This window comes from Barbus barbus (assembly GCF_936440315.1).
Source record: "Barbus barbus genome assembly, chromosome: 10".
Lineage (NCBI taxonomy): Eukaryota > Metazoa > Chordata > Actinopteri > Cypriniformes > Cyprinidae > Barbus > Barbus barbus.
Window position 1 is genome coordinate 25,090,101 of NC_136738.1, and position 22,959 is coordinate 25,113,059.

At 38.4% G+C, this 22,959-nt stretch overlaps 1 protein-coding gene across 1 annotated transcript in view; it reads left to right on the top strand.

The window, feature by feature from the left end:
• The window catches only part of LOC306876361 (microtubule-associated protein 2-like), a 101,030-nt gene that overhangs the window by 60,694 nt on the left and 17,377 nt on the right, over window positions 1–22,959 (top strand). The window contains exons 4-10 of the mRNA XM_079427463.1: window positions 1,009–1,255; window positions 10,884–10,988; window positions 13,615–13,689; window positions 15,777–15,992; window positions 18,150–18,440; window positions 19,538–22,264; window positions 22,507–22,704. Of these exons, the coding sequence (XP_079283589.1) occupies window positions 1,042–1,255; window positions 10,884–10,988; window positions 13,615–13,689; window positions 15,777–15,992; window positions 18,150–18,440; window positions 19,538–22,264; window positions 22,507–22,704 (3,826 nt within the window). The 5' untranslated portion in view covers window positions 1,009–1,041. The remainder of the gene's footprint in view (window positions 1–1,008; window positions 1,256–10,883; window positions 10,989–13,614; window positions 13,690–15,776; window positions 15,993–18,149; window positions 18,441–19,537; window positions 22,265–22,506; window positions 22,705–22,959) is intronic.

Consider the following 22,959-nt stretch of genomic DNA (forward strand, 5'->3'; position numbering starts at 1 on the left):
CTGTTTGCATCTTATAAATCACCTGTGTAGGAAGAAAGGGATTGACGTTTAAAGTTAATAACCAGTTTTTGTTTTTATGTGTTGTTTAGGGACAGGTTAATCAGAAATAGATTATACCAATATAATGTATTGGTATGGAAAAATTCAAGTGATGGCATTGCAGTCCTGGTTATAAGGAAAATGAATAACTGCATCTCTTTATAATCTTAAAATTTTACTCAGTATTTGATAGGACTGCTAAATTTGGCATTTTTTTGTATATTTGTAATGATTAAAATAATTTAAAACATTGCTTATACTTAATAATATATATTTTATATATCATATAATTATAAAATTACATTATATAAGTGTTAATAATTATTACATATACTTTTCAAAGGTTTGGGGTTTGTAAGTTGTTGTTTTTTTAAATCTCATGCTCAATAAAGCTACATTTTTATGATTAAAATACTGTAAAAGCTGTAATATTGGGAAATATTATTACAGATTAAAATAACTGTCTTCTATTTTAATATATTTTAAAATGTAATTTCTTCCTGTGATGGCAAAACTGTTTCTTCAGTCTTCATTGTCACATGATCCTTCAGAAATAATTCTAATATGCTTATTTGGTGTCCAAGAAACATTTCTTATTATTATCAATGTTGAAAACAGTTGTGCTGCCTAATATTTTTGTGGTAACCATGATATGTCTTTTTTTCAGGATTCTTTGATGAAAAGAAAGTTCAAAATAACTAAATATATTATTATTATTAACAAAATAATAATATTATTTTTAAACATTACAAATGTTTTTTATAAATGTACTGTCAATTTTGATAAATTTAATGTTTTCTTTGTTGACAAAAACTTATATTTTGTGAATATAAAATATAAGACACTTTTATATTATATTCACTTTTACACTCTGACACTTTTACATGATGAATGTTGATCGACTTTCAATATCCAGCGGCATTCTGTTCAGTCAGTGTATTAACATTAAGCATTTTTCTGATCATTCAGGAGTAAGGAGTGACCCCTTCCCTTTTGGTTCAGATGGCAGACGGTCGGCAGCCTGAGGACAGCGGCCCCCAGTGGTCATCTCCGGGAGCCCAGGGCTCATCCTCCCCAGGTGGGCATGGAGAGAATGGCTTCTCTTCTACCTACAGGACTTGCCAGCCTGGCGGTGCCCACGCTGGTTCTGCCGCCTCCTACGCCAAAGAGAACGGCTTCAACGGAGACCTGACCTCTGGACACGCTGTGACTGCTGGTGAGAAGCAGAAAATGCCTTTCACATAGGCTTCTGTCCACAGGAAACCCTATGACTAATGACTTCAATCAGTGCTAGATGATTAGCTTTTGACTTCAGAATTTTTACACAGCAACTGAAGTGAAAGTTGTTAAGGATTTCCTTTTCAAGTTGTCATATGAAAGAGGTCAAATAGACTCATCTAGGCAGACGTGTGACTTGCGGCGTATCGTCTGGTCCGTATTGCTGTTATTTCTGGCCAAGAATTGCCCACTTAGACAGTAAGAGCCTGCAAGACTGTGAGTGTATGTATGTATGTTCAGGGGCAGTGTTACTTAAATGAATAATAGACATTTTTGTGCAATGTGCACAGATCAGACAATCAGTGTGTCTACTGGGTGTGCCATCTGAAGCTGAAACTAGAGGTCAAAAGCAAAAACAACATTATATCCCATTATTTTTTTAATTTTTTGCATGAGCGAGGGCATAATAGGGTTGCAAACTTGCAGGAGGCTCAACATGACTGAAATGTTATAATAGATATAATAGTTATAATAGATACTGTTTTTCAGAGCAGCCAAATTACATATTATCCACAGATGGTTTATCTTAATATTTCATACAAAAAAATAACACAAGCTCCCTGCATTCCATCGTGCATGACAGCTATTAATGTAAAGTGAAAGGAAAGACATAATTAGCCAAGAGTGAACAATTATGTCTGGGTTTTCCCATTGCAATGATAGACTAGAGTTAATAACCGTGTGTTGGCATTTTATAAGTCATGGTGTGTTATACGCTTGCACTTACATCTCCAAAGCAGTTTAATCTTGTTTTTGGAGACCAGAGAGTATAGACGACTGTGGCATGAGGAAGTAAGTTAGGCCAGAGCTTTTCTGTCTGGGTATTTGTGAGGCCTCAGGGGTGTACGAGGAAGAAAATGAGGTGGCGCTTCTCTCATGTCAGCACAAAAAATGTAAAAGGAAAGATTGCAGGGATGCTGAACAAAGGTCTGGCAGAGTAAATTGCAGGGGAGCAGCTGCCATGGCAACTCTCTGATAGGGAGAGCTGCTGCTGTGAACCTGCGCGGGGGGGAGGGAGTGCTGCTGTTAATTACCCCTCTAATGATGGATCATAACTGCCTATTACACACACACAAACAACACCAGCGTTGTTGTACATTTGTATGGGTGAACATGTACACACAGGCACAAGAACATGTGCCATTACAGGCATTTAACAAGGAATCTTACAAATGTCTCACCCCAAAATCAATGTTCAAAAAATACACTACTGCTGCTAAAAAGGTGTTTTTTTTCTAAAGAAATTAATATTTTTTTTCAACAAGTATATATTAAATTAATCAAAAGTAATAGTAAAGACATTTGTAAATCTACAAAAGATTTCTATTTCAAATAAATAATTTTTTTCTGAACTTTCTATTAATCAAAGAATGCTGAAAAACAAACATAGTAAGCAGCACAACTATTTTCAACATTGATAATAGTAAGAAATGTTTCTTGAGCATAAAATCGGCATTTTAGAATGATTTCTGAAGGATCATGTGACACTGAAGACGGGAGTAATGGCTGCTGAAAACTCAGCTTTGTCATCGTAGGAATAGATTATATATTAAAACAGAAAACTGTGATTTTTAATTGTAATAATATTTCACAATATTACTTTTAATAATTTTAAATGCATCTAGTCTGGGTGAGCATAACAGATTTCTTTCAATGACTTTGAAAAACCTTGCCAACTACAAACTGTTGAATGGTAGAGCATGAATAGCATTCTTATGTTATGAATATTAAGATGAATTAGCTTTGTCCAGTATAATTAATCACACAGATTTGACTCCAAGAACACATAAGAAAATCATGTAATTTTTTTCATACTACAGTAGGCTACTGACAACTCTTAATTCTAATGAAATGAGTGCAGTTGTAATGCTTAAATATGCTTTATAGTGTTAATAGCATTATATATAAGATCTTTGTCATTTTTCTGTCATATGGATTGCGCTGATGTTTGAATTCATACAGGGTGGGAGGGGTTGTGCATACGCATTCTCAGAGTTCAGTCAGGGGTAGAACAGACATCATCAGAATTGTTGATGTTAAAATTTGATGAAGAGTTAGATGCATCGTTCTAAGTGCCCTTCTGCACTTACTGAAAGCTATGCTCTGACATATGCTCACACCTCACACAAATGACAGCTCACTTAAAACTGTATATACACTTTTCATTTTATATAATAATAATAATTAATCATTAGCAATAGATGGTTTTTAGAAATGTCCCCTTTCACATATGAAATGAGCAACTGTACTGAGATCATGGGACTTTCCCCACGTTGGTTCTTGTTTTCAGGAATAATGCCATCTGTTGTACTTTGTTCTTGTCACCTGATCATAACTGGGTGAGTTTCTGATAATCAAATAGGTGCCATTGACTGTGCAATTTTGATTTATTGTCTGTGTGATGTCAAAAAATTGCAGAGCGAGTCATTTTCATAACTTAACTGCTCTTTTCTAGTTCTAAAAGTTACAGTTTGTTTTCATAGTACATCAAGCTCTTTCATCTTAAAAGATCAAGGAGAATATGATTCTTTATTATATAACCCTTGTAAGAGGACTTGAAACAACCTGCACGACCTTTTTCTGAAGAATTTGTCTGGAAATGATCAGCATCACGTTGGAAATCTCCCATATTTTTAAGAATATTGTTAGGAATCCATTTATTTTATATTCACAGCATTCATTTTTTTCCAGATAATGCTCCCATCATGTATGGTTTACTCTTACTATATGTCACCGCTGATAGTTAAGTGTACAGTAGGCAACGTATCATATGTTTTTCTTAGCAGTTTTGTGTTTATAAAATCCCTGTGCTTTCCAGTAATCTCTGTCCTCTGTATAAATCATCACAGTTCCCTTGTCACCTCCATAAATACTTAATACAGCGTAAAGCCGGGCAGAAAGCATCACCGCAGCGATGCCTGACAGTGAGTGATGGAAATGGACTTCCCAACTCTAATGCTAACGATCCTTCAGCCAGGGTTGTGTGTTAACATCGCTCATGCGTTTCTCATTAACAAACCTGCCGTTATAAATCTCTGTGAGTCAAGAGAACAACTTGTTTCTTTTGCTTGTGTCTATGTGTTTAATGAATGATTCCAGGTTGTGTTTTCATATTTCAGCACTGAGTTCACTATTGATGTGAGTAAAACTGCTCGATTTTAAAGAGTGGCTCTGACTATGTGTCCCTGTGGAGAGAAAGACCTTCCCTGAGAATAGTTTCTCTGCCTCTGTGACTCTGTGATGATGAGATTTTTGAGCCAAGGGGCATTGGCAAGGCCAGCACGCACAAGAGCCCTTCAGACACACAAGAGGCGCTAGACCGAAATACTGACAGTGCGACATATGACATTGCTTTGCATAAAGAACAGCACACTTGAAAAGCAGAGAGGGAGAGAGATTGCTTACTGAGACAGTTGTTGGCTTAAATTATAGGGGCTGGACTGAAAAGCTTGCCAGCCTGGAATGGTGCACAAGAATGGTGTGAGTTACGTAAAACCAAGTCTGCTTGTTAGCATCGTAAAAATGTTTTATTTTATTTTTTTAAATTTTATTTTAATGCTTACATTTAGGATATGAATATCTGACGTAACTAGACTTTTTTGGAATTAACTTAATTCATTTTATTAATAATGGCATTTTATTTTATTTTATTTTATTTTATTTTATTTAGTGTATGAAACTTTGACACATAACTAGACATAACATAAACTTGAATTATATCTCGAATCTTGTGGCTTTTTACAGGGATTAATTTATTGTTATGGGTTCATTAATCATTTTATCATCTAATTTTATTTTATATTTTATTTTATTGCATTTTAGTTTATTACATTTGATTGCATTTTAACTCATTAACCACTTGGAATTGGTAACACCAAAATTAGAATTTAATTTGTTAACCAAGCACAAACAAAAAACAATATTTTTACTGTATTAACAACATAATTAATTATTTAAACACTTCTACGGTATGCTAAACATTTTTATAATTTCAGGTTGAAAGAGCAGGAATGAGCAGTAGTGTATTATTATCAAAATTTTACCTATAGATTATTAATAGTCTATTGTTAGTTCATGATACCTGATGCAATAATGAATTGAACCTTATTGTGAAGTGTTTTATTGGAATATTTCATGACCTACAAGCTATGTACAGTATCTGCTGTTTGGGATCCATAAATTTAGAGAAACCATGAGATAGCAGCACAGATGCAGTGAGTCTGTAATACGGCTGTGTGTCACTCACACACTGAGGGCGGCAAAACTCACAGCCGAAGCATGCTGGGAGACCATTCAGATTGAGCCCAGGCTGTGTGTTGCTGTGGCAACAGCTCTGCTCTTTGGCGGGGGAGTCCTGGCATGGAGTACCAGCCGTCCCCCTCCTCCTTCCCGACTTGCTTTTGGCAGGCAGACACGACTAAGAGTGCACAGGGAAGCATTTGCCTCCAGACAACCAGATAACCGGCACTCACTTTTTGGTAAGAGCTTTGATTTTTCCAGCGGGTTGTTGGTTAGAGGTTCTTTCTAGGTTTAAATGGCATTGCTGCATGAGAATAACTAGTTGTTAGCATATTTGCACTTGTGTGTCTATATTGCATGTTCTCTAAAAGTGCTGGCAAATAGATTTGACTCTGATTTCTGCAACCTGTCTAAGGGGAAATCTGACTATCCATGTGAATAACAGATATGTACCACACAATATTCTTCATCTTTTAGTGTGTGGCTGTGCACTTTTTTGGGTATTTACTTATTGTGTGTGCTGATGTCTCAGGGATGTGAGCTATTGTGTGCTGGAGGCAAACCCATCTGATCAGCAGTCCGAGCACATCTCTTGCAGACGGGTGTGGACAGCCACAAGGGGGGAGAGAGGGGGATGCTGGGTAGACACACCAGCACATCTGTCAGACACAAAGAGGCTGATAGACTGGTCAGGTTTGCCCTGAAAGTGAATCTGTAGTGACACAGCTTTACAGACATAGTGCAGCGATAAAGTAGGCGGTTAAAAATATAGTGTGAAAAAGATGACAGGCCGTATAGTTCCATTTGATTATTAGACCAGAGAGAGCTAGATATATATATATATATATAAATGAATCAATTCACTGGGTCTCTGGTCATGTTCATATTGTCTGCCCTCCTGTTGAGTCATGCAGTAATTGGCTGTGAAGATCAGCTTATGTAATTTGTTATTTCAAATTCATCATTACATGGTAAAAATCTTTTTACAGGAAATTATGCAGTTTATTAGATATTAGCAGCTGTAGCTGTAGATTAAAAACACTCGAGTGAAGGAATAGTTTGGGTTGAACTGTTCTGGAACAGTGTTGTAAATACAACTTAACCACTGATTTCTAGTTGTGTCCTCTTTTGGAAGCCCGAACTTTCTCTTTCACAACGAAACACAGCGTCTCCATGACAATATAAGCGAGAATAATAGTTCCGCTTTCTTTCATTGCGTATACGTTTGGGCTGTGTTTTGCAAATCTTCCCACACGTAGACATGTTTGAATGAGCCCTTTTTTAGGTGGGCGTGGCAGAGTCTTAACTTTTATAAAGAAGATCTGGTCACACTTAGGTTAGGTGGCCTTAACTACTATGTACTTACATCAAAAAATAAGTACAATGTACTTATTGTGGTCATATTGTATTGCAAAACACTTGCTGCTATTGAGGTGGGATATGGGTAAGGATAGGGACAGGTTAGGGTGGGTTAAGGTCTAAGGCATGGGGCAACACTGTAATTATAAATGTAATTACAGAACTTAATTACAGATGGTACTACATAAAGGTATTTTTAAAAATATAAGTACAATGTAAATAAGTACATTGTATCAAAATATTAATTTAAATGTAAGTACATAGTAGTTAAGGACACCTATATAAAGTGGGACTGAATATCTCTTTGGTTTTGAGACTTTAGTCTTTGCAACTTCGGGGATCTTATCTATGCACAAACAGCACAAACACTCCAAAGAGAAAGGAAAACTTGAAATCGCATCATATGACCCCTTTAAAATAAGGTGTTACTCTGTTTATTATTCTTTGTTAATGGTAGTTAATAAAATAAAGCTCTTCATTGTTATTGCTCAGGTGCATTAAATAATATTAAGGGATACAACTTGAAATCTACATTTGCTAAGACGAATAAATGCTTTAGAAGTATTCTTTTATTGTTGGTTGGTGTTAACTAAAGTAGTTAACTAATTTTACCAAATGGAACCTTATTGCAAAGTGTTTTAATTTTTAATGACTCCTGTAGCTCTTTTCTTTACAATGAAAATTCAGATAAATGACTATCATTAAAATAGCCATTTGTAAATAATAAAGTACTTCAATGACTTTTGCACTATAAGTCGTCTGAAGTCATAGAATTATTTTGTTTGATTTAACCAAATTAAATGAATCATTCTGCTGTTCTTGCAACTCTCAAATCACATTCTGTTGTGCAGAAAAGAGCTGCATTAAAGATTGAGTACATAATTTTATGAAGTTCAGTACAATGATTCAGTGATCCACTACTCTATGAAAGAGATTCAGTAAATAATGACTTACATTTTAGACTGTTCATCACATAAAACTGTTGTATAACATCAGAAGACATGTAACATAGCCAGAATTACTTGTCTTGTTCTTTAATGTTGCTTTTGCCTTTTTAAAAAACAGCAACACTCATTTTTGAGTGAATTATTTGCTGTGACTCTCTTCTAGTGGGGTCTGACCGCGGGTTGATGGCGTACCACAAACTTGAGTCTGCGTGGGTGAACATTATTCTAATGGGATCTGAGCAAATATCTTTTTCCTGTGCGTGTGTGTATGTGCGTCTGTGAGTGGGTGGGCAGATGCCGGGGCTGTAAGGTGGGTGGAAATTGTGCCTGAAAAGTGCACAAGAAACAAAAGTGATGCATTGCTGACTCCCATCATGCAGCCTGTTTGCACTGGAGAGAGAGAGTGGGAGTAGCAAATGGCCCTTAATCACTTCGCATCTCTTCAGAAAGCTTTGACGTAAGCCTCGCTGCCGTGTTTTTCTCCGTCGGTGCTAATGTGTCGTCCTCGTGTCTGAGCACATGTTAGCTGATCGTTGCAGCATCAACTTCAGTTAAATTGAAATGCCTCGCCTTGCGCTTGCATGTTAAATGATTAATATTGTGAACACAACAACGATTCATGGCTGTTTACAACATTATGCTGAGCTTGTCATTGCACTAAATGTGCTTTTAGAACACAATTAAACTCTAATACACAGTTGGTTTCTAGGCACTGTCTTTGGCAACCATCAGCTATGGGTGGCCATTTCAATACTATCTAGATCCATCTTGAGGTTAAAATCAGACTGTTGACACCACTGAAATTGATCTGATGTGTTGTAAGAATGCAGCAAATGTGTTAGTGTCTCGAAGAGCCGAGGGATACTTTTAATAGCGCTGTTTTAAAGCAGAATCTATCCCTGGACGCGTGTTGCCAGCCAATCCGTGGGCTGTATTCTGCCCGCTGCTTAATCGGTTGCAGTCTCTTCTTATACCTCTCCAATCTGCCGTTGCCATGACAATTTACTCTCTCAAAATGCTGCCAATTTTCCTTTTTTTTTGAGAGTGTTTTCCTTTGAGTTAGAGGTTCAAATTAATATCCTCTGAAAGGACATAGATAAAACTAAATTGCACATTGGAAGTTCATTTTATTTGCTGTGAAATTATATTTAAGCAGTTATAGAGAAGAATAGATTTGTAGACTGACTCAATCTTTAATAATGTGCAGTTATGTCTTCAGATTGTCTAGCTGCTAATATATTGTATGTGTTTTCTAACACTCTTTCCTAACTGAAGCGACAATTGATAAGGAGGGATTTCTTCTAAAACTGAGTTCTTGTCATAATAAGCTGTGATTGCCGGAAGAAATGAGCAACAGGATGTTTTATCGGCCATCTGATTTCAAAACCAGGTTTTTGATTGACTGTGATTGTCACATTGAGCAGCATTTTTAGCTTCATTGATAAATTATATGTCACTGTAAATTTGTCTGTCTGCTTAGGAAAATGAGTAAGACATAAAGGCAGTAATGAGACATTGTAATATTTGGGGCTATACTGAATTCCTCATTTGTCTCTGTAAGGATTATTTTGCTTTATTAGGCCACATACACTGCCACTGATATATTTGGGGATAGTAAGATCCTTTGCATGCACAGATATTGCAAGACATATTAAAGTGGTAACGTTATTGTTTTTTTTTTTGGGCTAAATCAGTTTCAGATAGGATGTCAACAACAGCTTAAAAATAACTGCATTTACTATTTACAGATAAGTGCAACGGTAATATGTATATGTTTATTGTTCTTTAATTCTATCATTATAACATGAATTGCAGTGAAACTGTTATACAGCTGAATTTATTTATAGTCCCACAGAGTTACACTATTTGTGGCGGCATATATATGCAAATTCATTCTCTGCCAGCGGTAACGCTGTACACAAGCAGAGCTCCGCTCACAAACGCTGCTTTATCAGACATTACATGCAAGATGAAATAAAAATGACATCCAAAATTTTCTGAAGACAGTCGGTTTCCTTCAGAAATACAGTGATATAAAAACACCCGCACCGAGTTTCGATTTTGAAACGTGCAGTGCTCCACCAAGCGTTCTCCCCACCCCCCAACCATTCGAATTTCCGTAGGCGGGATTTATTTTTGTGATATCACAAACACCAGAAAGCAATGCCGGAGTCCAAACACTCAGTGGACTTTGAGATTTGTAACTTTGTAGATCTTTTTATGCCCAAACATACACACTACACACTGACTAAAATTCAAAAAGTGAAAAAGCATAATACTGTAGGACCCCTTTAAATTGATAGTTCACCCAAAAATTGAAATTATGACATTAATTACTCACCCTCATGTTGTTCCAAACCTGTAAGACCTTCATTCATCTTCAGAAGATATTTTTGATGAAATTCTTGAGCTTTCTGACCCTCCATAGACAGCAAGGGTACTACCATGATCAAGGGACAGAAATGTAGTAAGGACATTATTAAAATAATTAATGTGACATCAATGGTTCAAATGTAATTTTACGAAGCTACGAGAATACTTTTTGTGTGCAAAGAAAACAAAAATAACTTTTTTCAACAATTCTTCTCCTCCGTGTCACCCTGGCTCCATGGATTAAATAAAAATATCTTAATTTGTGTTCTGAAGATGAACAGAGTTCTTACAGGTTTGGAATGACATGAGGGTGAGTAATTAATGACAGAATTTCCATTTTTGGGTGAACTATTCCTTTAATTGTGTGTGTGACAGTGTGTGGACCACCACATGTGTGCACAGCTGTCTTATATTGTGCTCACAATGTAAAGTCTCATTCTCATTGGCTCAGAGCTCTTTACAGCCCTTAACTGGAATTGTTGCAATTGGACTGCTGAAATTTTTTTGATTGATTAAAAAGTGGTCTATTATAACATAAGAAGTGAAGAAATCTTGTCTGGATTGATTCAGAAAATATGTGTGAATATTTGCCCATGAACTTGCTCATGTGGGCGTGTGTTGATGTGTGTATGTGTATGTGTCGCACAGAGCAAGTATCAGCGCGGATCGTGCAGGAGGTTACGGCCGAAGCGGTAGCAGTACTGAAGGGAGAGCAGGAGCTGCATCCGGAAACTGCCGTCAGGCTGCCATCAGGTAGGCCTCCTGAGATACTGGAGGTTGGCCACACTCAGGCCAGCTCTTAAAGGACTTTATTGCATTGGTGAGACATGCAGAGATGAGAAGATTAAAATGGAAGGCAGTGGGAACAGTAAGGATTAAATTTTTTTTTTGGTTTTTGAATTCCTTCACGGAGGTGCTTCCAGAAGGCTGTAGCAAAGTGTACAGACACTGGTCACAAAGTATTTTTTGCTGTTTATAATTACATAATTCTGGGTAGTGAGTCTTTGTGATTTATTTTACACCTTAAGGTAATAATTCACCTAAAAATGAAAATTGTCCCCATTTACTGATTCCAAATGAATAATAATAAAAAATACTCATTCCAAATTCATATTTCTTTCTTTCTTGGAACATAAAAGGAGAAATCTGAATAATGTACAGATACTGAAAATTCAGCTTCGCCATCAAATTACATTTGAAAATATATTAAAGTTGAATAGCAGTTGTAGTTATTTTAATGTGTAATATGTCATAAAATTACTGTTTAACTGTATTTTACTGTAACCTTTGAACAGTAGTATACTTTAATAGTTATTGGAAACTGTTGCTTTTAAGTTTCAGAAAGGATGAAACAAAAAAACATTAAACGTATAAGAAAAGTAGTCCAGGTGTCTTGTGTGCTATATTGCTATATTGTCTTCTAAAACTATACAATAGCTTTATGTCATGAACTTAAAATAACAACCCTTCATGAATCAGACAACACTACTTATCATACGCTAGGTGATTTTTGTTCATTTTCATTTTCAGGTGAACTGTTCCTTTAAATGTATACATATTTTCATGTTTGTCAAACACAACATGGAGAGACAGTACTCAAATAAGTTTTATTTTTGCTTCCCTATCTTTGTGGTATGTGATCATTGTTGTTCTGTGTGTCCGTTCCTTGTTCTGTGTGTAAACTGATCAAAGCTGTGGAAAGCATCAGCAGGGCACTTGCTTTTCCTTTATAATGGCATATCTGCCCTGACAGCTGGCTTGTCCCAGCTCCTCTCTGCTTGATTTCTGTACCCACCCGCCCCTGGCTGTGTGTGTGTGTGTGTGCCAACACAGGGCAGAGAGGGTCAGCATTAGGGTGAACCTTTAGCCCTCTCTGTCTTTAATGGCTGCCTGGTCATAGTAAAAGTGGATTTTTGTTTCCTGGTTTCTGTGGTTGTACTGCATGTCTTTTGTGCTGTGGTTTTATCTGAGTTTTCTTGGTTTGAAAGTTCATTCGTGAGCATGTGTTGCTACTGTATGTCAGTTTCAGGATTTTGACACTGACTTTATGAGGACTCTGCAGTATGCTGGTGACATTAGGTTGTGAATTTCCTCATTGAAGAGCATAATTGTTGACGTCATTAGGAAGCTAAAATAGTACAAACATTACATATAATGGCACACATGAACATGAACTTGCGCTTATCCTTTTTCCATGGCAAATTTAGTTCAAAATGTTCAGATGCTTCATTGTCAGACTTCAAAGAAAAGGAAAAATTAAATAAAATCTATAGCTCTAAGTTTCCACTTGCTGTGCTGGAATTAGTCAACAAAATTAGATAATGATTTCTGCACTAACACGATTGATGTTAAGTCGGTCTGTCAGAAGAGCTCAAAGGATTAGAGATGGCAAAGTATTCAGCATACCAGTCCTAAACCCTGACTCCTCTCTGCTCAGCATATCCTAAGAAATAACTCTCTCGCACACACAACCCTCTTTATTTCTTTCTTTTTGGGGGGGGTTATATTCAGATATATTGTTATTAAATTGCTTGCCCCCATGGAGTCCCTTTATAAGCTAATACAAGCTAATTGCATTTTAAGATACAATTTGATCCCTTCATGAATCTATTTTTCCTTGTTAAAACATGCCCACTGGGTTTCACAGGATTTTTTTTTTCTTGCGTGGGCATTTACAGAAATCTTTCATAATTAAAATTAAGAAAATGTCACATCAGAGCTGGCTTGCATTTCCTGATCTAGTTCCCTCTACTTCTCATCATCGTTACCTGTCTGTTCTTTACTATAGTTACTATTTAAAGGTAAAAAAACCTCATATTTGTATACTCATATTCCAAAACATGAGATAAATTTAGCATTTATTTAAAATAGAAACCTTTTGCAATATTATAAATGTTTTTACTGTGACTTGCATCCTATGCATCCTAACTGAATACAAATATTAAAGACAGACTCCACATTTTGAATGGAGTTTGTTTTCAGTTGTTCACTAACCTCATGATATGATACTCTAGTAAGCATTAAAATACATGGCACATATAAATATTGAGGGAAAAAATCAGGTTATTAATTAAGTAAAACAAAAAAATTGTACTTTTTAGCATTATTGTTTAGTTTAGTTATAATCAATATTTCTCTTGCTTTGTCTGCCATCTTGGATAGATGTTTTTCTCCTTCTTCATGAAGGACAAACATGCAACATTTTCTTAGAATTTGAAGAACCTTGGAACTTTACTTTAAATCTCCTACTGTATGTTGCCTTAAAATTCTTTTTCTGTAGGCAGTTCAGTTGGTTTTATAACAGACCTGAACTGTAAACTGTTGATCTGATCTTCAACATTATCTTGATCTCTTCTTCTTTTCTTCTGTTTTTTTGCAGTGGAGGACTCTGCAAACCTGCCGCCCTCACCTCCTCCATCCCCAGCAGCGGAGCATTTTGGGCCTTTGGATCAAGGTAGGGTCATGCTTCTTGTGTGTATGGAGAGAGGTGAGGTGAGAAACACACTGAAAGAACTTGAACACCTTTTTTTCCATGAGTATTCTGGTCGCCCTCTGACCCTGGCTTGATTGAGGGTGTTCTATTTGGGGACGCCTGCTAGTCCCACCCCTTCCAGGCTGATTTCGCCCCTGTCACAGTGCCCTACAGATGCCCACGCTCCGCTGATTTGTGGGGACCGGTCCAAAGATCGATGAAGTTGTGTTTGCAGGATCAACTTTGCCTCCTTTGTTGACATCATTCAAGTCGACCTCCTCTTCCTCATCCAGCATCTCCAGCTCTTAAACATGGCCTCATCTTCATCATTGTTAACTCCGGGAGCTTATCTTGATCAAAAACTCACGCCAAAGTGAACCAACCCCTTTCCAGTTCTCAACCTCTTCTTATATCCCGCCCAACCATGGATCTTGACTCCACCTTGCATGAAAGCCTTGAACCTTGAACTGAATGCTGCGCTGTCTCACCTGCAGCTCATGTTTCCAGGCTGTTGCTGAAACGGTGTGGCATTCAGGTTGCCTGCTCATCCTCTCTCCAAAACCAGATCTGTTGATTGCTCCAAACCTTTCTCAGTTCCTTTGTGCGTCCTCGTCTTTAGTTTTGCATGTTGTGGTGTAGATGCTGTTGATGTTGTGAGCTTGTGCTCGTTCGTCATTTTGACTGTGTCTGTCTGTACTGCCTGTGGTAGGTCAATGCCATGCTCAGATCACTCTCTGAAGATACTAAACTAAACACTAATGTCATTAACACAATCACTAACAGCCTTCAGGAGAAGCTACGCCAAATGCAGTCATTAAGTGCATACTTAAAGTCAACATGAAGTCCAAATTTACTCCATTTAATACATGTTTCTGGTATTATTGTGCATAACTTTCTCAACTTTTGAACAACTTTCCTTTGTGGCTGATGTCATCTTGGCCAAAATAATTTTAATCAGGGATGAATATATTGTCACTATCAGTTTTTGTCTGATATTCCATGTGTATGTATATAAAATTGTTTAATCTTTTTTTAACTTTATATTGCTTGAATTGGTTACATTTTATTTTAAGGTGTCCTTGTTACAGTGTAATTATACATTTAATTACTGAGTAATATTAATTAACTACATGTACTTACTATGTGGTTAGGGTTAGGATTAGGGTTTGGTGTAGGGTTAATTGCAAGTAATATGCATCATTTATTGTTATTATAATAGTAAGTACATGAAACGTGTAACAAGGACACCTTAAAATAGAGTGTTACACTTGAATTTAGTGAATGTTGAATCCGTATTGGTCATGAAATAGCCTGTGAAACTGATATGGCAATAAACAACATTCAGTTTATTTAACATAATTATTTTAAATGAATACTATTTATTTCTTGTTATAAATTATTTTATGCAATATAATATGGAATTTTTCTATTGGCCAATTATCAGTTATTGGCGAAAATATAGTTATAGAGGAAAATAATTATTGACTTACTGGCACTCACTTATCAGACATAATTTTATTATTTGTGCATCCCTATTATTATTTTACTAGTTATATAATGTTTCACTCAAATATTTCACATTACAAAAGTAAAATTCATGTTGACTTTAAGCAGAAACTTAATATTGATGCAGTTTCATCTGCTTTAGATCTTCTTCACTTTCAGACAAACCTCTAAAATGTCATTGGGGATGTTCAGACTCTGGTTATGGCATAGCACCGCTGCAGTCACACTTTGTGTTTCTCAACACTGTGTGTTTGTGTTGTGTGTGTCTATGTCTTTTTTCGCACACATACTTCTATCTTGTTTTATTTATCTCTACCTGACTTTTTTTAAGCTCTTTATTCTCTCTCTCTCTCTGGCTCTCTCTCTTTATCTCCACCCTTCCCTTCTCAATTTTAGCATATTCTGATACACCTCCCTTTTTACTTTCTCTCTTTCACTTGTTCCTTTTTTCCTCCCTTACTTGCTCCACCCTTTCTAGCTTCCTTCCTTTTCCTCTCTGTCTCTTTGTCTCTGTCTCTTTGTCCAGATTTCCCTGCAGTTCTTTTCCTTGTGTCTATTTGTAGATGTAGGGGATGAGGAGGAAGCAGGTCCTCTGCGCCGCTTCCAAAATTCTCGCGAGAGGTGCAAGTTCCTCGCCCCCTCCATCTCAGTGTCTGTGCCTGAGGATGACCCCTACCACTCTGACGAGGAATACTATGAGCACCCTTTATTCAGCCCAGAGTGGACGCGCTCTGGCTCTCGCCCCCCAGGGCAGGCCGCCGCGTTTAGACAGATCGAAGGTGAACCTCGCATGGTTCCTCTCTGCCATTCTCTCCTCCCCTGTCTTTTCTTCCACTTCTTTCTTTAGCTCAGCATCAACACCTCTCTCTCTCTCTCTCTCTCTCGCTCTCTCTCTCTAGTCCGCCTCTTCCTGTCTTTTGTCTCTGTTGTGTCGTGCCCACTCTGACAGAAGCGTGTCTTGTGGGGGTGGTATCTGTTTTTGTACCTTGTTCATTGCAGGTCATTTGGATTTTGCGCAACTTTTGTGCCGTGCAGTAAAAAGGCACGAGCGTTTGTGTTTTTAGGCAAAATCCCTGCTGCTGTGGAAGAAAGGAGGAAAATCACTGACTCTGAAAATGAAATCCAAATGACTTGCAGCATCAGCAGGACATTTGTGCATGCTGTGCACATTTTCTTCTTTGCCTGTTTACCGTCTTCTTGTCTCTGCATCTGTCTGCCCGTATGTTAGCCTGTCTGTCTGTTTGTATTTTTGATTGTCCCTCATCAGCCCCAAAATGTAGTCATGCGTCTCAACAGGCCCCTCACATTTCTCCAACCTGCTGATGTACACATGCTGTAGATCACAGGAAGACTTTCAGCTCTTCACATGGTGGCCCACACACGCACAAGCATCTCTGACCTTATTACATCAGTGAAGAATGCTTAATCACTTTCAGCACCAAAACAATTTCTACACTGTGGGTTGCGTTTCCAATTTAACTAGGGTTGGTGATCAAGAACTTAGAAAATACTAGAACCAATTATTTTTCAGCTTTTCTTTTTTGGTCTCTAAACATCTTTATTGCTTCATTTGCAATGAGCTTGCTACCTAAATTTAATTTGATGAGAATCAGTAGACAATGTACCAGTGAAAAACTCTCATTTATGTCCAATTCAAAATGAACTGAAAACTGTTAAGGAGTTATGTATGATTATTGCTTCTGAGATTACTGACTAATCTGACGTGTAGTTAAAGTAGTTATTTTAGCATTACTGATAGACTATTATATTATTTAATCATATTTTGAATTAGCTTTTATTTTTTTATTAATTTTAGTTTTGTTACATGGTTTGCATATTTTTAATGTTTTTTTTATATTTTTATATATTTTTTTATATATTAACTTTTGACATTGAGTTTGCTGCCAATTTGTCCTCCTCTCTCTTTTTCTCTCCCTCATACACTCTCTTCTCTCTCATCCCTCGTTCCACTGCAGCATCCTACTGAGATATGACCTGGTGTGGTCTCCATATCTAGCCTGGCTCCCAGCAGAGACTGTTCCTGTTCCTTATCTCTCTCTTTCTCTTTGTCTCCCTCTCTCTCTCTCTGAGAGTGAACTACATCATAAGCTTTGTTCTGAGCAAGAATTCGGCATCCCCTGGTTTTACATTCATACTGACATCTCAATAACTCCCTGACTGGCATTATTATGTCGCTGTTCGTTTCGTTCAGTCTCTTGTTAACAGAGACAATGCGGATGCACACAGCATTGTGTGCAAGTGTGTTGTGTGCAAGTCATATTTTCATGTTTAAGAATAAAATTGAACAAATGAAGGAGCTGATATAGACTATTTGTCATAAACTTTTGAAATAAACATTAATAATGTAACTGAGAGGTACACATTTGGAAATGAATAATCAGGTGCTTTAGAGTTTTTAGAATTTTTCTTTTTTCAGCCTATAGGGAACCAACCGCCATTGCGTATTGTCTGAAAAACTGATTTAAGCACTATCACAGAAAGCAAGGTTGGTTTTCTGTTGAATATCAGCATGATTTTATTGGATGTAGGTAGCAGTTCTGAAAACAAGTTTAATTTTAGCCACAATATGGTCAGTATTTTGTTTCTTTTTGCTCTTCTAATGAAAATGATTCCAAACAAATTCAAAGTGAAATCAACTGATGCATGTCACAGAGCAAAACAGACAAGCGAAGTGATTAAAACTGATTGTTTTTTTTAGCCAAATACATTACTAAAAATTGTGAGAAAATCTATCTACCACTACTTCATATACTCAAGGTCAGAGAAAACTCCACATATACATTTTACATAAACAGCATTGGATATATCCTCATAACTGATAGAGCTGAAAGTGTCCCACCTTTTTTATTCCCAAATAACCCAAGTCTGTGTTGTCTATAGTCTTGATGTTTCCACTTGTCTCCCTCTCTATGAAGAAGAGGAGACCATAGAGAGTCTCTCAGCTGCGGAGGAGGAAGAGGAGGAGACTTCAGAAGCCGCAGCAACAGCAGCAGCTCTAGAGGAAGAGGAGGAGGAGGAGCAGTGGAGTGGGGAGGAGCCTGAGCAGGAACCCCCATCTGAGCTCCTAGAGTGGGCAGAGGTCATAGGCGAGGCCCAGGCTCTGCCCGGCCTGCAGGCTGAGGTTCACACACAGGCAGCTACTGCTGCCGACGAGGCCCCTAATGGTAGACCTGAGGAGGCAGGGGGGCAAGAAAGCCCTGCAGAAGGTGTGTCCATCCTTCTCACAACCTGCATGTTTCTCTCTCCCATCACAAAAAAAGCAAAGCGAAAGCATCGTGAAAGCTTTCTGAGGGAATGTGGGTGGATGGCTCAAATATCTCCTCTATCTGCTGTTGCTGCAAGGCAACACAGGCTTGATGGTGACCAGCTTCTGTGGCCAGAGCTGTGTGTCTGTCTGTCAATGTCTTTCTACTTAAAGCTTTTCCCAGAGCAGCTGCCATCTGCTATCTATCTGATTAAGCTTTTTCTGAACTTTACTGCTTGTTTCTCTATTGATGCTACTGCTGCCAGGTCGACCGCTTCCATTTATTGTTATCCATTGCTCAGATAATTTTTATTTGCCAGCTACATTGCCAGTTTGTGGGTGATTTTTGTTGCATGCTCCAACAAAACACCTGCATTTTTACATGTGGGATTCTATGAGAATCCACTGTTTTTGTGATATTGTGATATTGCGTTATGCTTCATTTTCAAAGGCTTTTGAAAAGCTAAGCTTGTTGATTTCATTTAAATTGTGTTTCATTTTCATTTTTTTTTTTCAAAGCATTGTCATTTCACATGGTTTACATAAGTGTGTTTTTTAAATTCCTTTTATTATGCAAAATGCAGAACAATTTTGAATAATTAAAAACACTGTATTATTTCAGTGGCAGTTTAAAGCTATTATAGCCACATGTGTATGTGTAATATTTGGTTATATGAACATGAAAATCACTATGTATTTTCCATAATCTCTGAATATGTATTTGGCAGAAGTTTTTAGATCAGCTATTCCATCTTGCCGCTGGTGTAATGACGTCAATATCGTGTTCGGACCACTTCCTTGGATATTTCATCCTCATTTTCTGGACCTCATCCACGCAACATTAAATGTTCTAGGTCTGCATGCTGGTCCTGCCATATCCATGCCATTACTCCATCACTGAATTGGTATGTGTGTCTCATCGGCTGGTGCTATTTGAAAGTGGAAGTTCATTTGACCAAGAGCTTTGCCTGACTGTGTGGTGGTTGGCCTGGCAAACATATTGTACTTTGAATTATTAATAATACTATACAATGCAGACTACTTGAGATTTGCTTTCAGCTGTGAAGATGGAAGCAGAGCGACCAGACAGTGAGAGGACAGATCCCATTGGCATGGACTTCACTGAATCTGCAATGCATCTAGATGATGAACTCCCATCTTACCAGAGCCTTGCCAGAGACTCAGATATGCCAGAAAGCCCTTTTGCTCGAACATGCCCTATGGAGGATTTTGAAGTGCCACCAAGTGACCAGGGTCATGCCAAAGAACCTTGCGAGGCTCCAACTGAAAAGCCTGATGTTCAAAGTGGTGCTGTGAAACAGCCTTCAACCGAAACGTGTGACTCCAGCAATATCCATGAGGTCAAACCAGGGCAAATTGAAGACAAACAAATGGAAATAACAACAGAGGGGGACATGAAGGACAAATCTGGGATGTCTGCTTATTTTGAGACCACTACAATTAAGACAGATGCCTCCGGGTCTCAAGGAGAAGGGTATTATGAGCTGAGTACTAAAGCAGAAGAACAGAAGGACTCTGTTGGTGACCTACCACTTCCTGAAATCAGTTACAGCACCTTGGCCCAAACACACTCTTTGGAAGTCCAACCAGATCTTCCAAAAAGTAGCGCAGACACACTACACACCGCTTTACCTGTAGACAGAAGAGATGACTGCAGGCTGTCTCCTGGAAAACTGGCACTAGAGCAACGAAGTTACTCTTTAAATATCGCCATTGGGGCAATGGATCATGGTGATGCCCAAGGACGTCCAAGAAACTTCTCTCCGTTAGCCACTGACATCGTGTCTCATACTAGTGGGAGCCTTGACGAATCTGCCGATTACCTTCCTGTCACCACTCCCTCAGTAGAGAAGCTCCCTCAGTTTCCACCACTGATCCTGGAGACATCTGCCTCTGCTACAACTCCATTATCTTCACCTCCCCAGGCAACAGTCACTGATGTAAAGACAAGTCCACAGTCAGAGTCTCCAGAATCCCCTGTCCAAGCTAAGAGCTGTTATAAGAACAGCACCTTCATGGCCCCAGACTTGCCTGAAATGCTGGACTTGGCAGGTACTCGATCAAGGTTGACATCTGACAACACAGACCCAGAGATTATGAGAAGGAAGTCCGTCCCAATGGACATGTCTTGTCTAGTAAGTGATTCTTTAGCACATTTGTTCAAAGGTGACCAGGCCCAGGTGGCTACAAAGAGAGAAATGCAGTTGGAGGAGCAAGGATATTGCGTCTTTAGTGAATACTCTGGTCCCATGCCGTCACCTGCGGATGTGCACAGTCCAATGGACGCATCTCCTCAAATCTTCAACACTGTGATATCAGAGGAGAAGGAAACTGGTCTTGTTGCATTTGGACAAAAGGAATGTCCATCGACTGAAGATCTGAAACCAACAGAGGTTGTTACACCACAGGCAAAACCAGATGAAGAAAAGCCGAAGAATGAAGATTCCTTTGAAATTGAAAGTACACCTTCTGAAAAACCTCCTGTAGAGACTAAGCAAGAGGTGTCTGATCTTTTGAAGACTGAACATTTGGAAGAAACTAAGAGTCCAACTTTATCTGATAATGAGAAAGGACAGTTAGAAAAACAAGCTGAAACCTTTATCACGCCGAAGGTGATGGTTACTCTTGAGGAAGCAAAGCCTGATCCTGATGCAGGTTCCAAACTTGCAGCTGAAACCGAAGCTGAAATAGCTGACTATGAGAGGCAAATTCGTAAATTGGAGATGGAGGACCGACCTTTGAGTGTAGAGGAGGAACGGGAGCTCCAGGAACTCAGGGAGAAGGTGAAGAATAAACCAGACCTTGTGCATCAGGAAGCTTATGAAGAGGTAGATGCAGAGGATGTGTACCAGCTCACTGGAGCTGCAAAGGACAGAATTGCTCGGCCCATTAGACCATCCCCAGCATCTTCTGTAGAAAGTGCTACTGATGAGGAGAAAATGCATGTTAGTGATACTGGAAAACCTATATCACCAGGTGAGAAAGAAGCTCTTAAAGCAGATCCTAATAGATTATCTCCTGTTGGGTCTTTTGAGAAATATTTTAGAGAGGAGAGACCTTCTGAGCAGGAGGTAAAGCAGAAAGACTCAGTGCAGCCGCTCAAAGAGAAAGTTGCTGAGGAGAAACCTCAGCCAGCTCCTTCTAAGACAGACGAGGCTCCTCTTGACACCACAGTGACTCAAGAAGTAGAGGAAGAGGTGGAGCTTGCCGAGGAGCCCGATGAGGTCATGCCAGAACCAAAACCAGCTCCTAATATGGAAGAGAAGTCGGTGGTAGATACAACTGAACCAGATAAGGTTGTGGTCGAAAAAAAGGAGGAAAAAGTAGTTGAGAAAGAAGAAGTGGAAGACAAGGAAGTCTTGGAAGGGGCCATAGCTGCAGAAGACACTGTTGAGCCTAGAGCTGCCATTGAGTCAGTAGTGACAGTAGAAGATGACTTTATTACGGTAGTGCAGACCATTGATGAGAGCGAAGTCTCTGTTCACAGTGTCCGCTTCTCAGCTCCCCCTGAGGAAGAACATCCACAGCTCCTCCAAGAGGAGGAAGAGGAGGAGGAGTCTGTGGAAATGGCACAGGAAGTAGAGATGGAGGTTCCTAGTTTGGAGGAAGCTGTAGATGTCCCAGAGCCTGATGAGCCTCCTGTATGTGCAGCTAAAGTGATAGAAGTACCAGAGAGTGAGGCCCCAACCCAAAGCTACGATGACTACAAAGATGAAACTACCATTGATGACTCCATCTTAGACAGCTCCTGGGTGGATACTCAAGGTGTGATTTTAATATCTGTTTTGCATGAAATTTGCTCAGCAAATGACGAAACCTTTCAGAATTGTCTTGAAGTTAACTTGTTTCCTATCTTTTTAGGTAACAGTTGTATAGTAGTTGGCTTGCCAGTATACAGCAGTACAGAATTTTAAGTTTCTGTGAGGGCCATGTTAGATTTCAAGTAAATGCATGTTTACAGCCTGGTATAAGAGTAGCTTGCCTGTTTCACCTCATGTACTCTGTAGATGATGATAAGAGCATGGCCACAGAGAAAATTGAGCCTCTACCCAGAGTGATGAGCCCTGTCAAGAAACCACCTACGGAGAAACCAGCGAAACAGAGGGCTAAAGGTGGCAGGACCAAAGGACGAATCACCACCCCTGACCGCAAACCTGTTCGCAAAGAGCCAGTACCCACCCAGAAGGATGAGATGAAGAAAAAAGGTTTTTGTTGCTGGAAGTGACATTGTGTTTTGTTTTGTTTGTATATTCTGTATTTTGTTTTCATTATGACATTTTCAACAAATTGAATGTTTAATTTTTTTTTCCACTTTGGTTAGATGTCATGTACAAAATCAAAAATGTAGCATTAATTTAATTTTATGTGTTCAATTTAACTAAACCTATGAAGTATATGTGATTTTACAGTAGTTACATTATTCTGAATTTCAATTAAATTTCATCACATTTGCTTTTTTT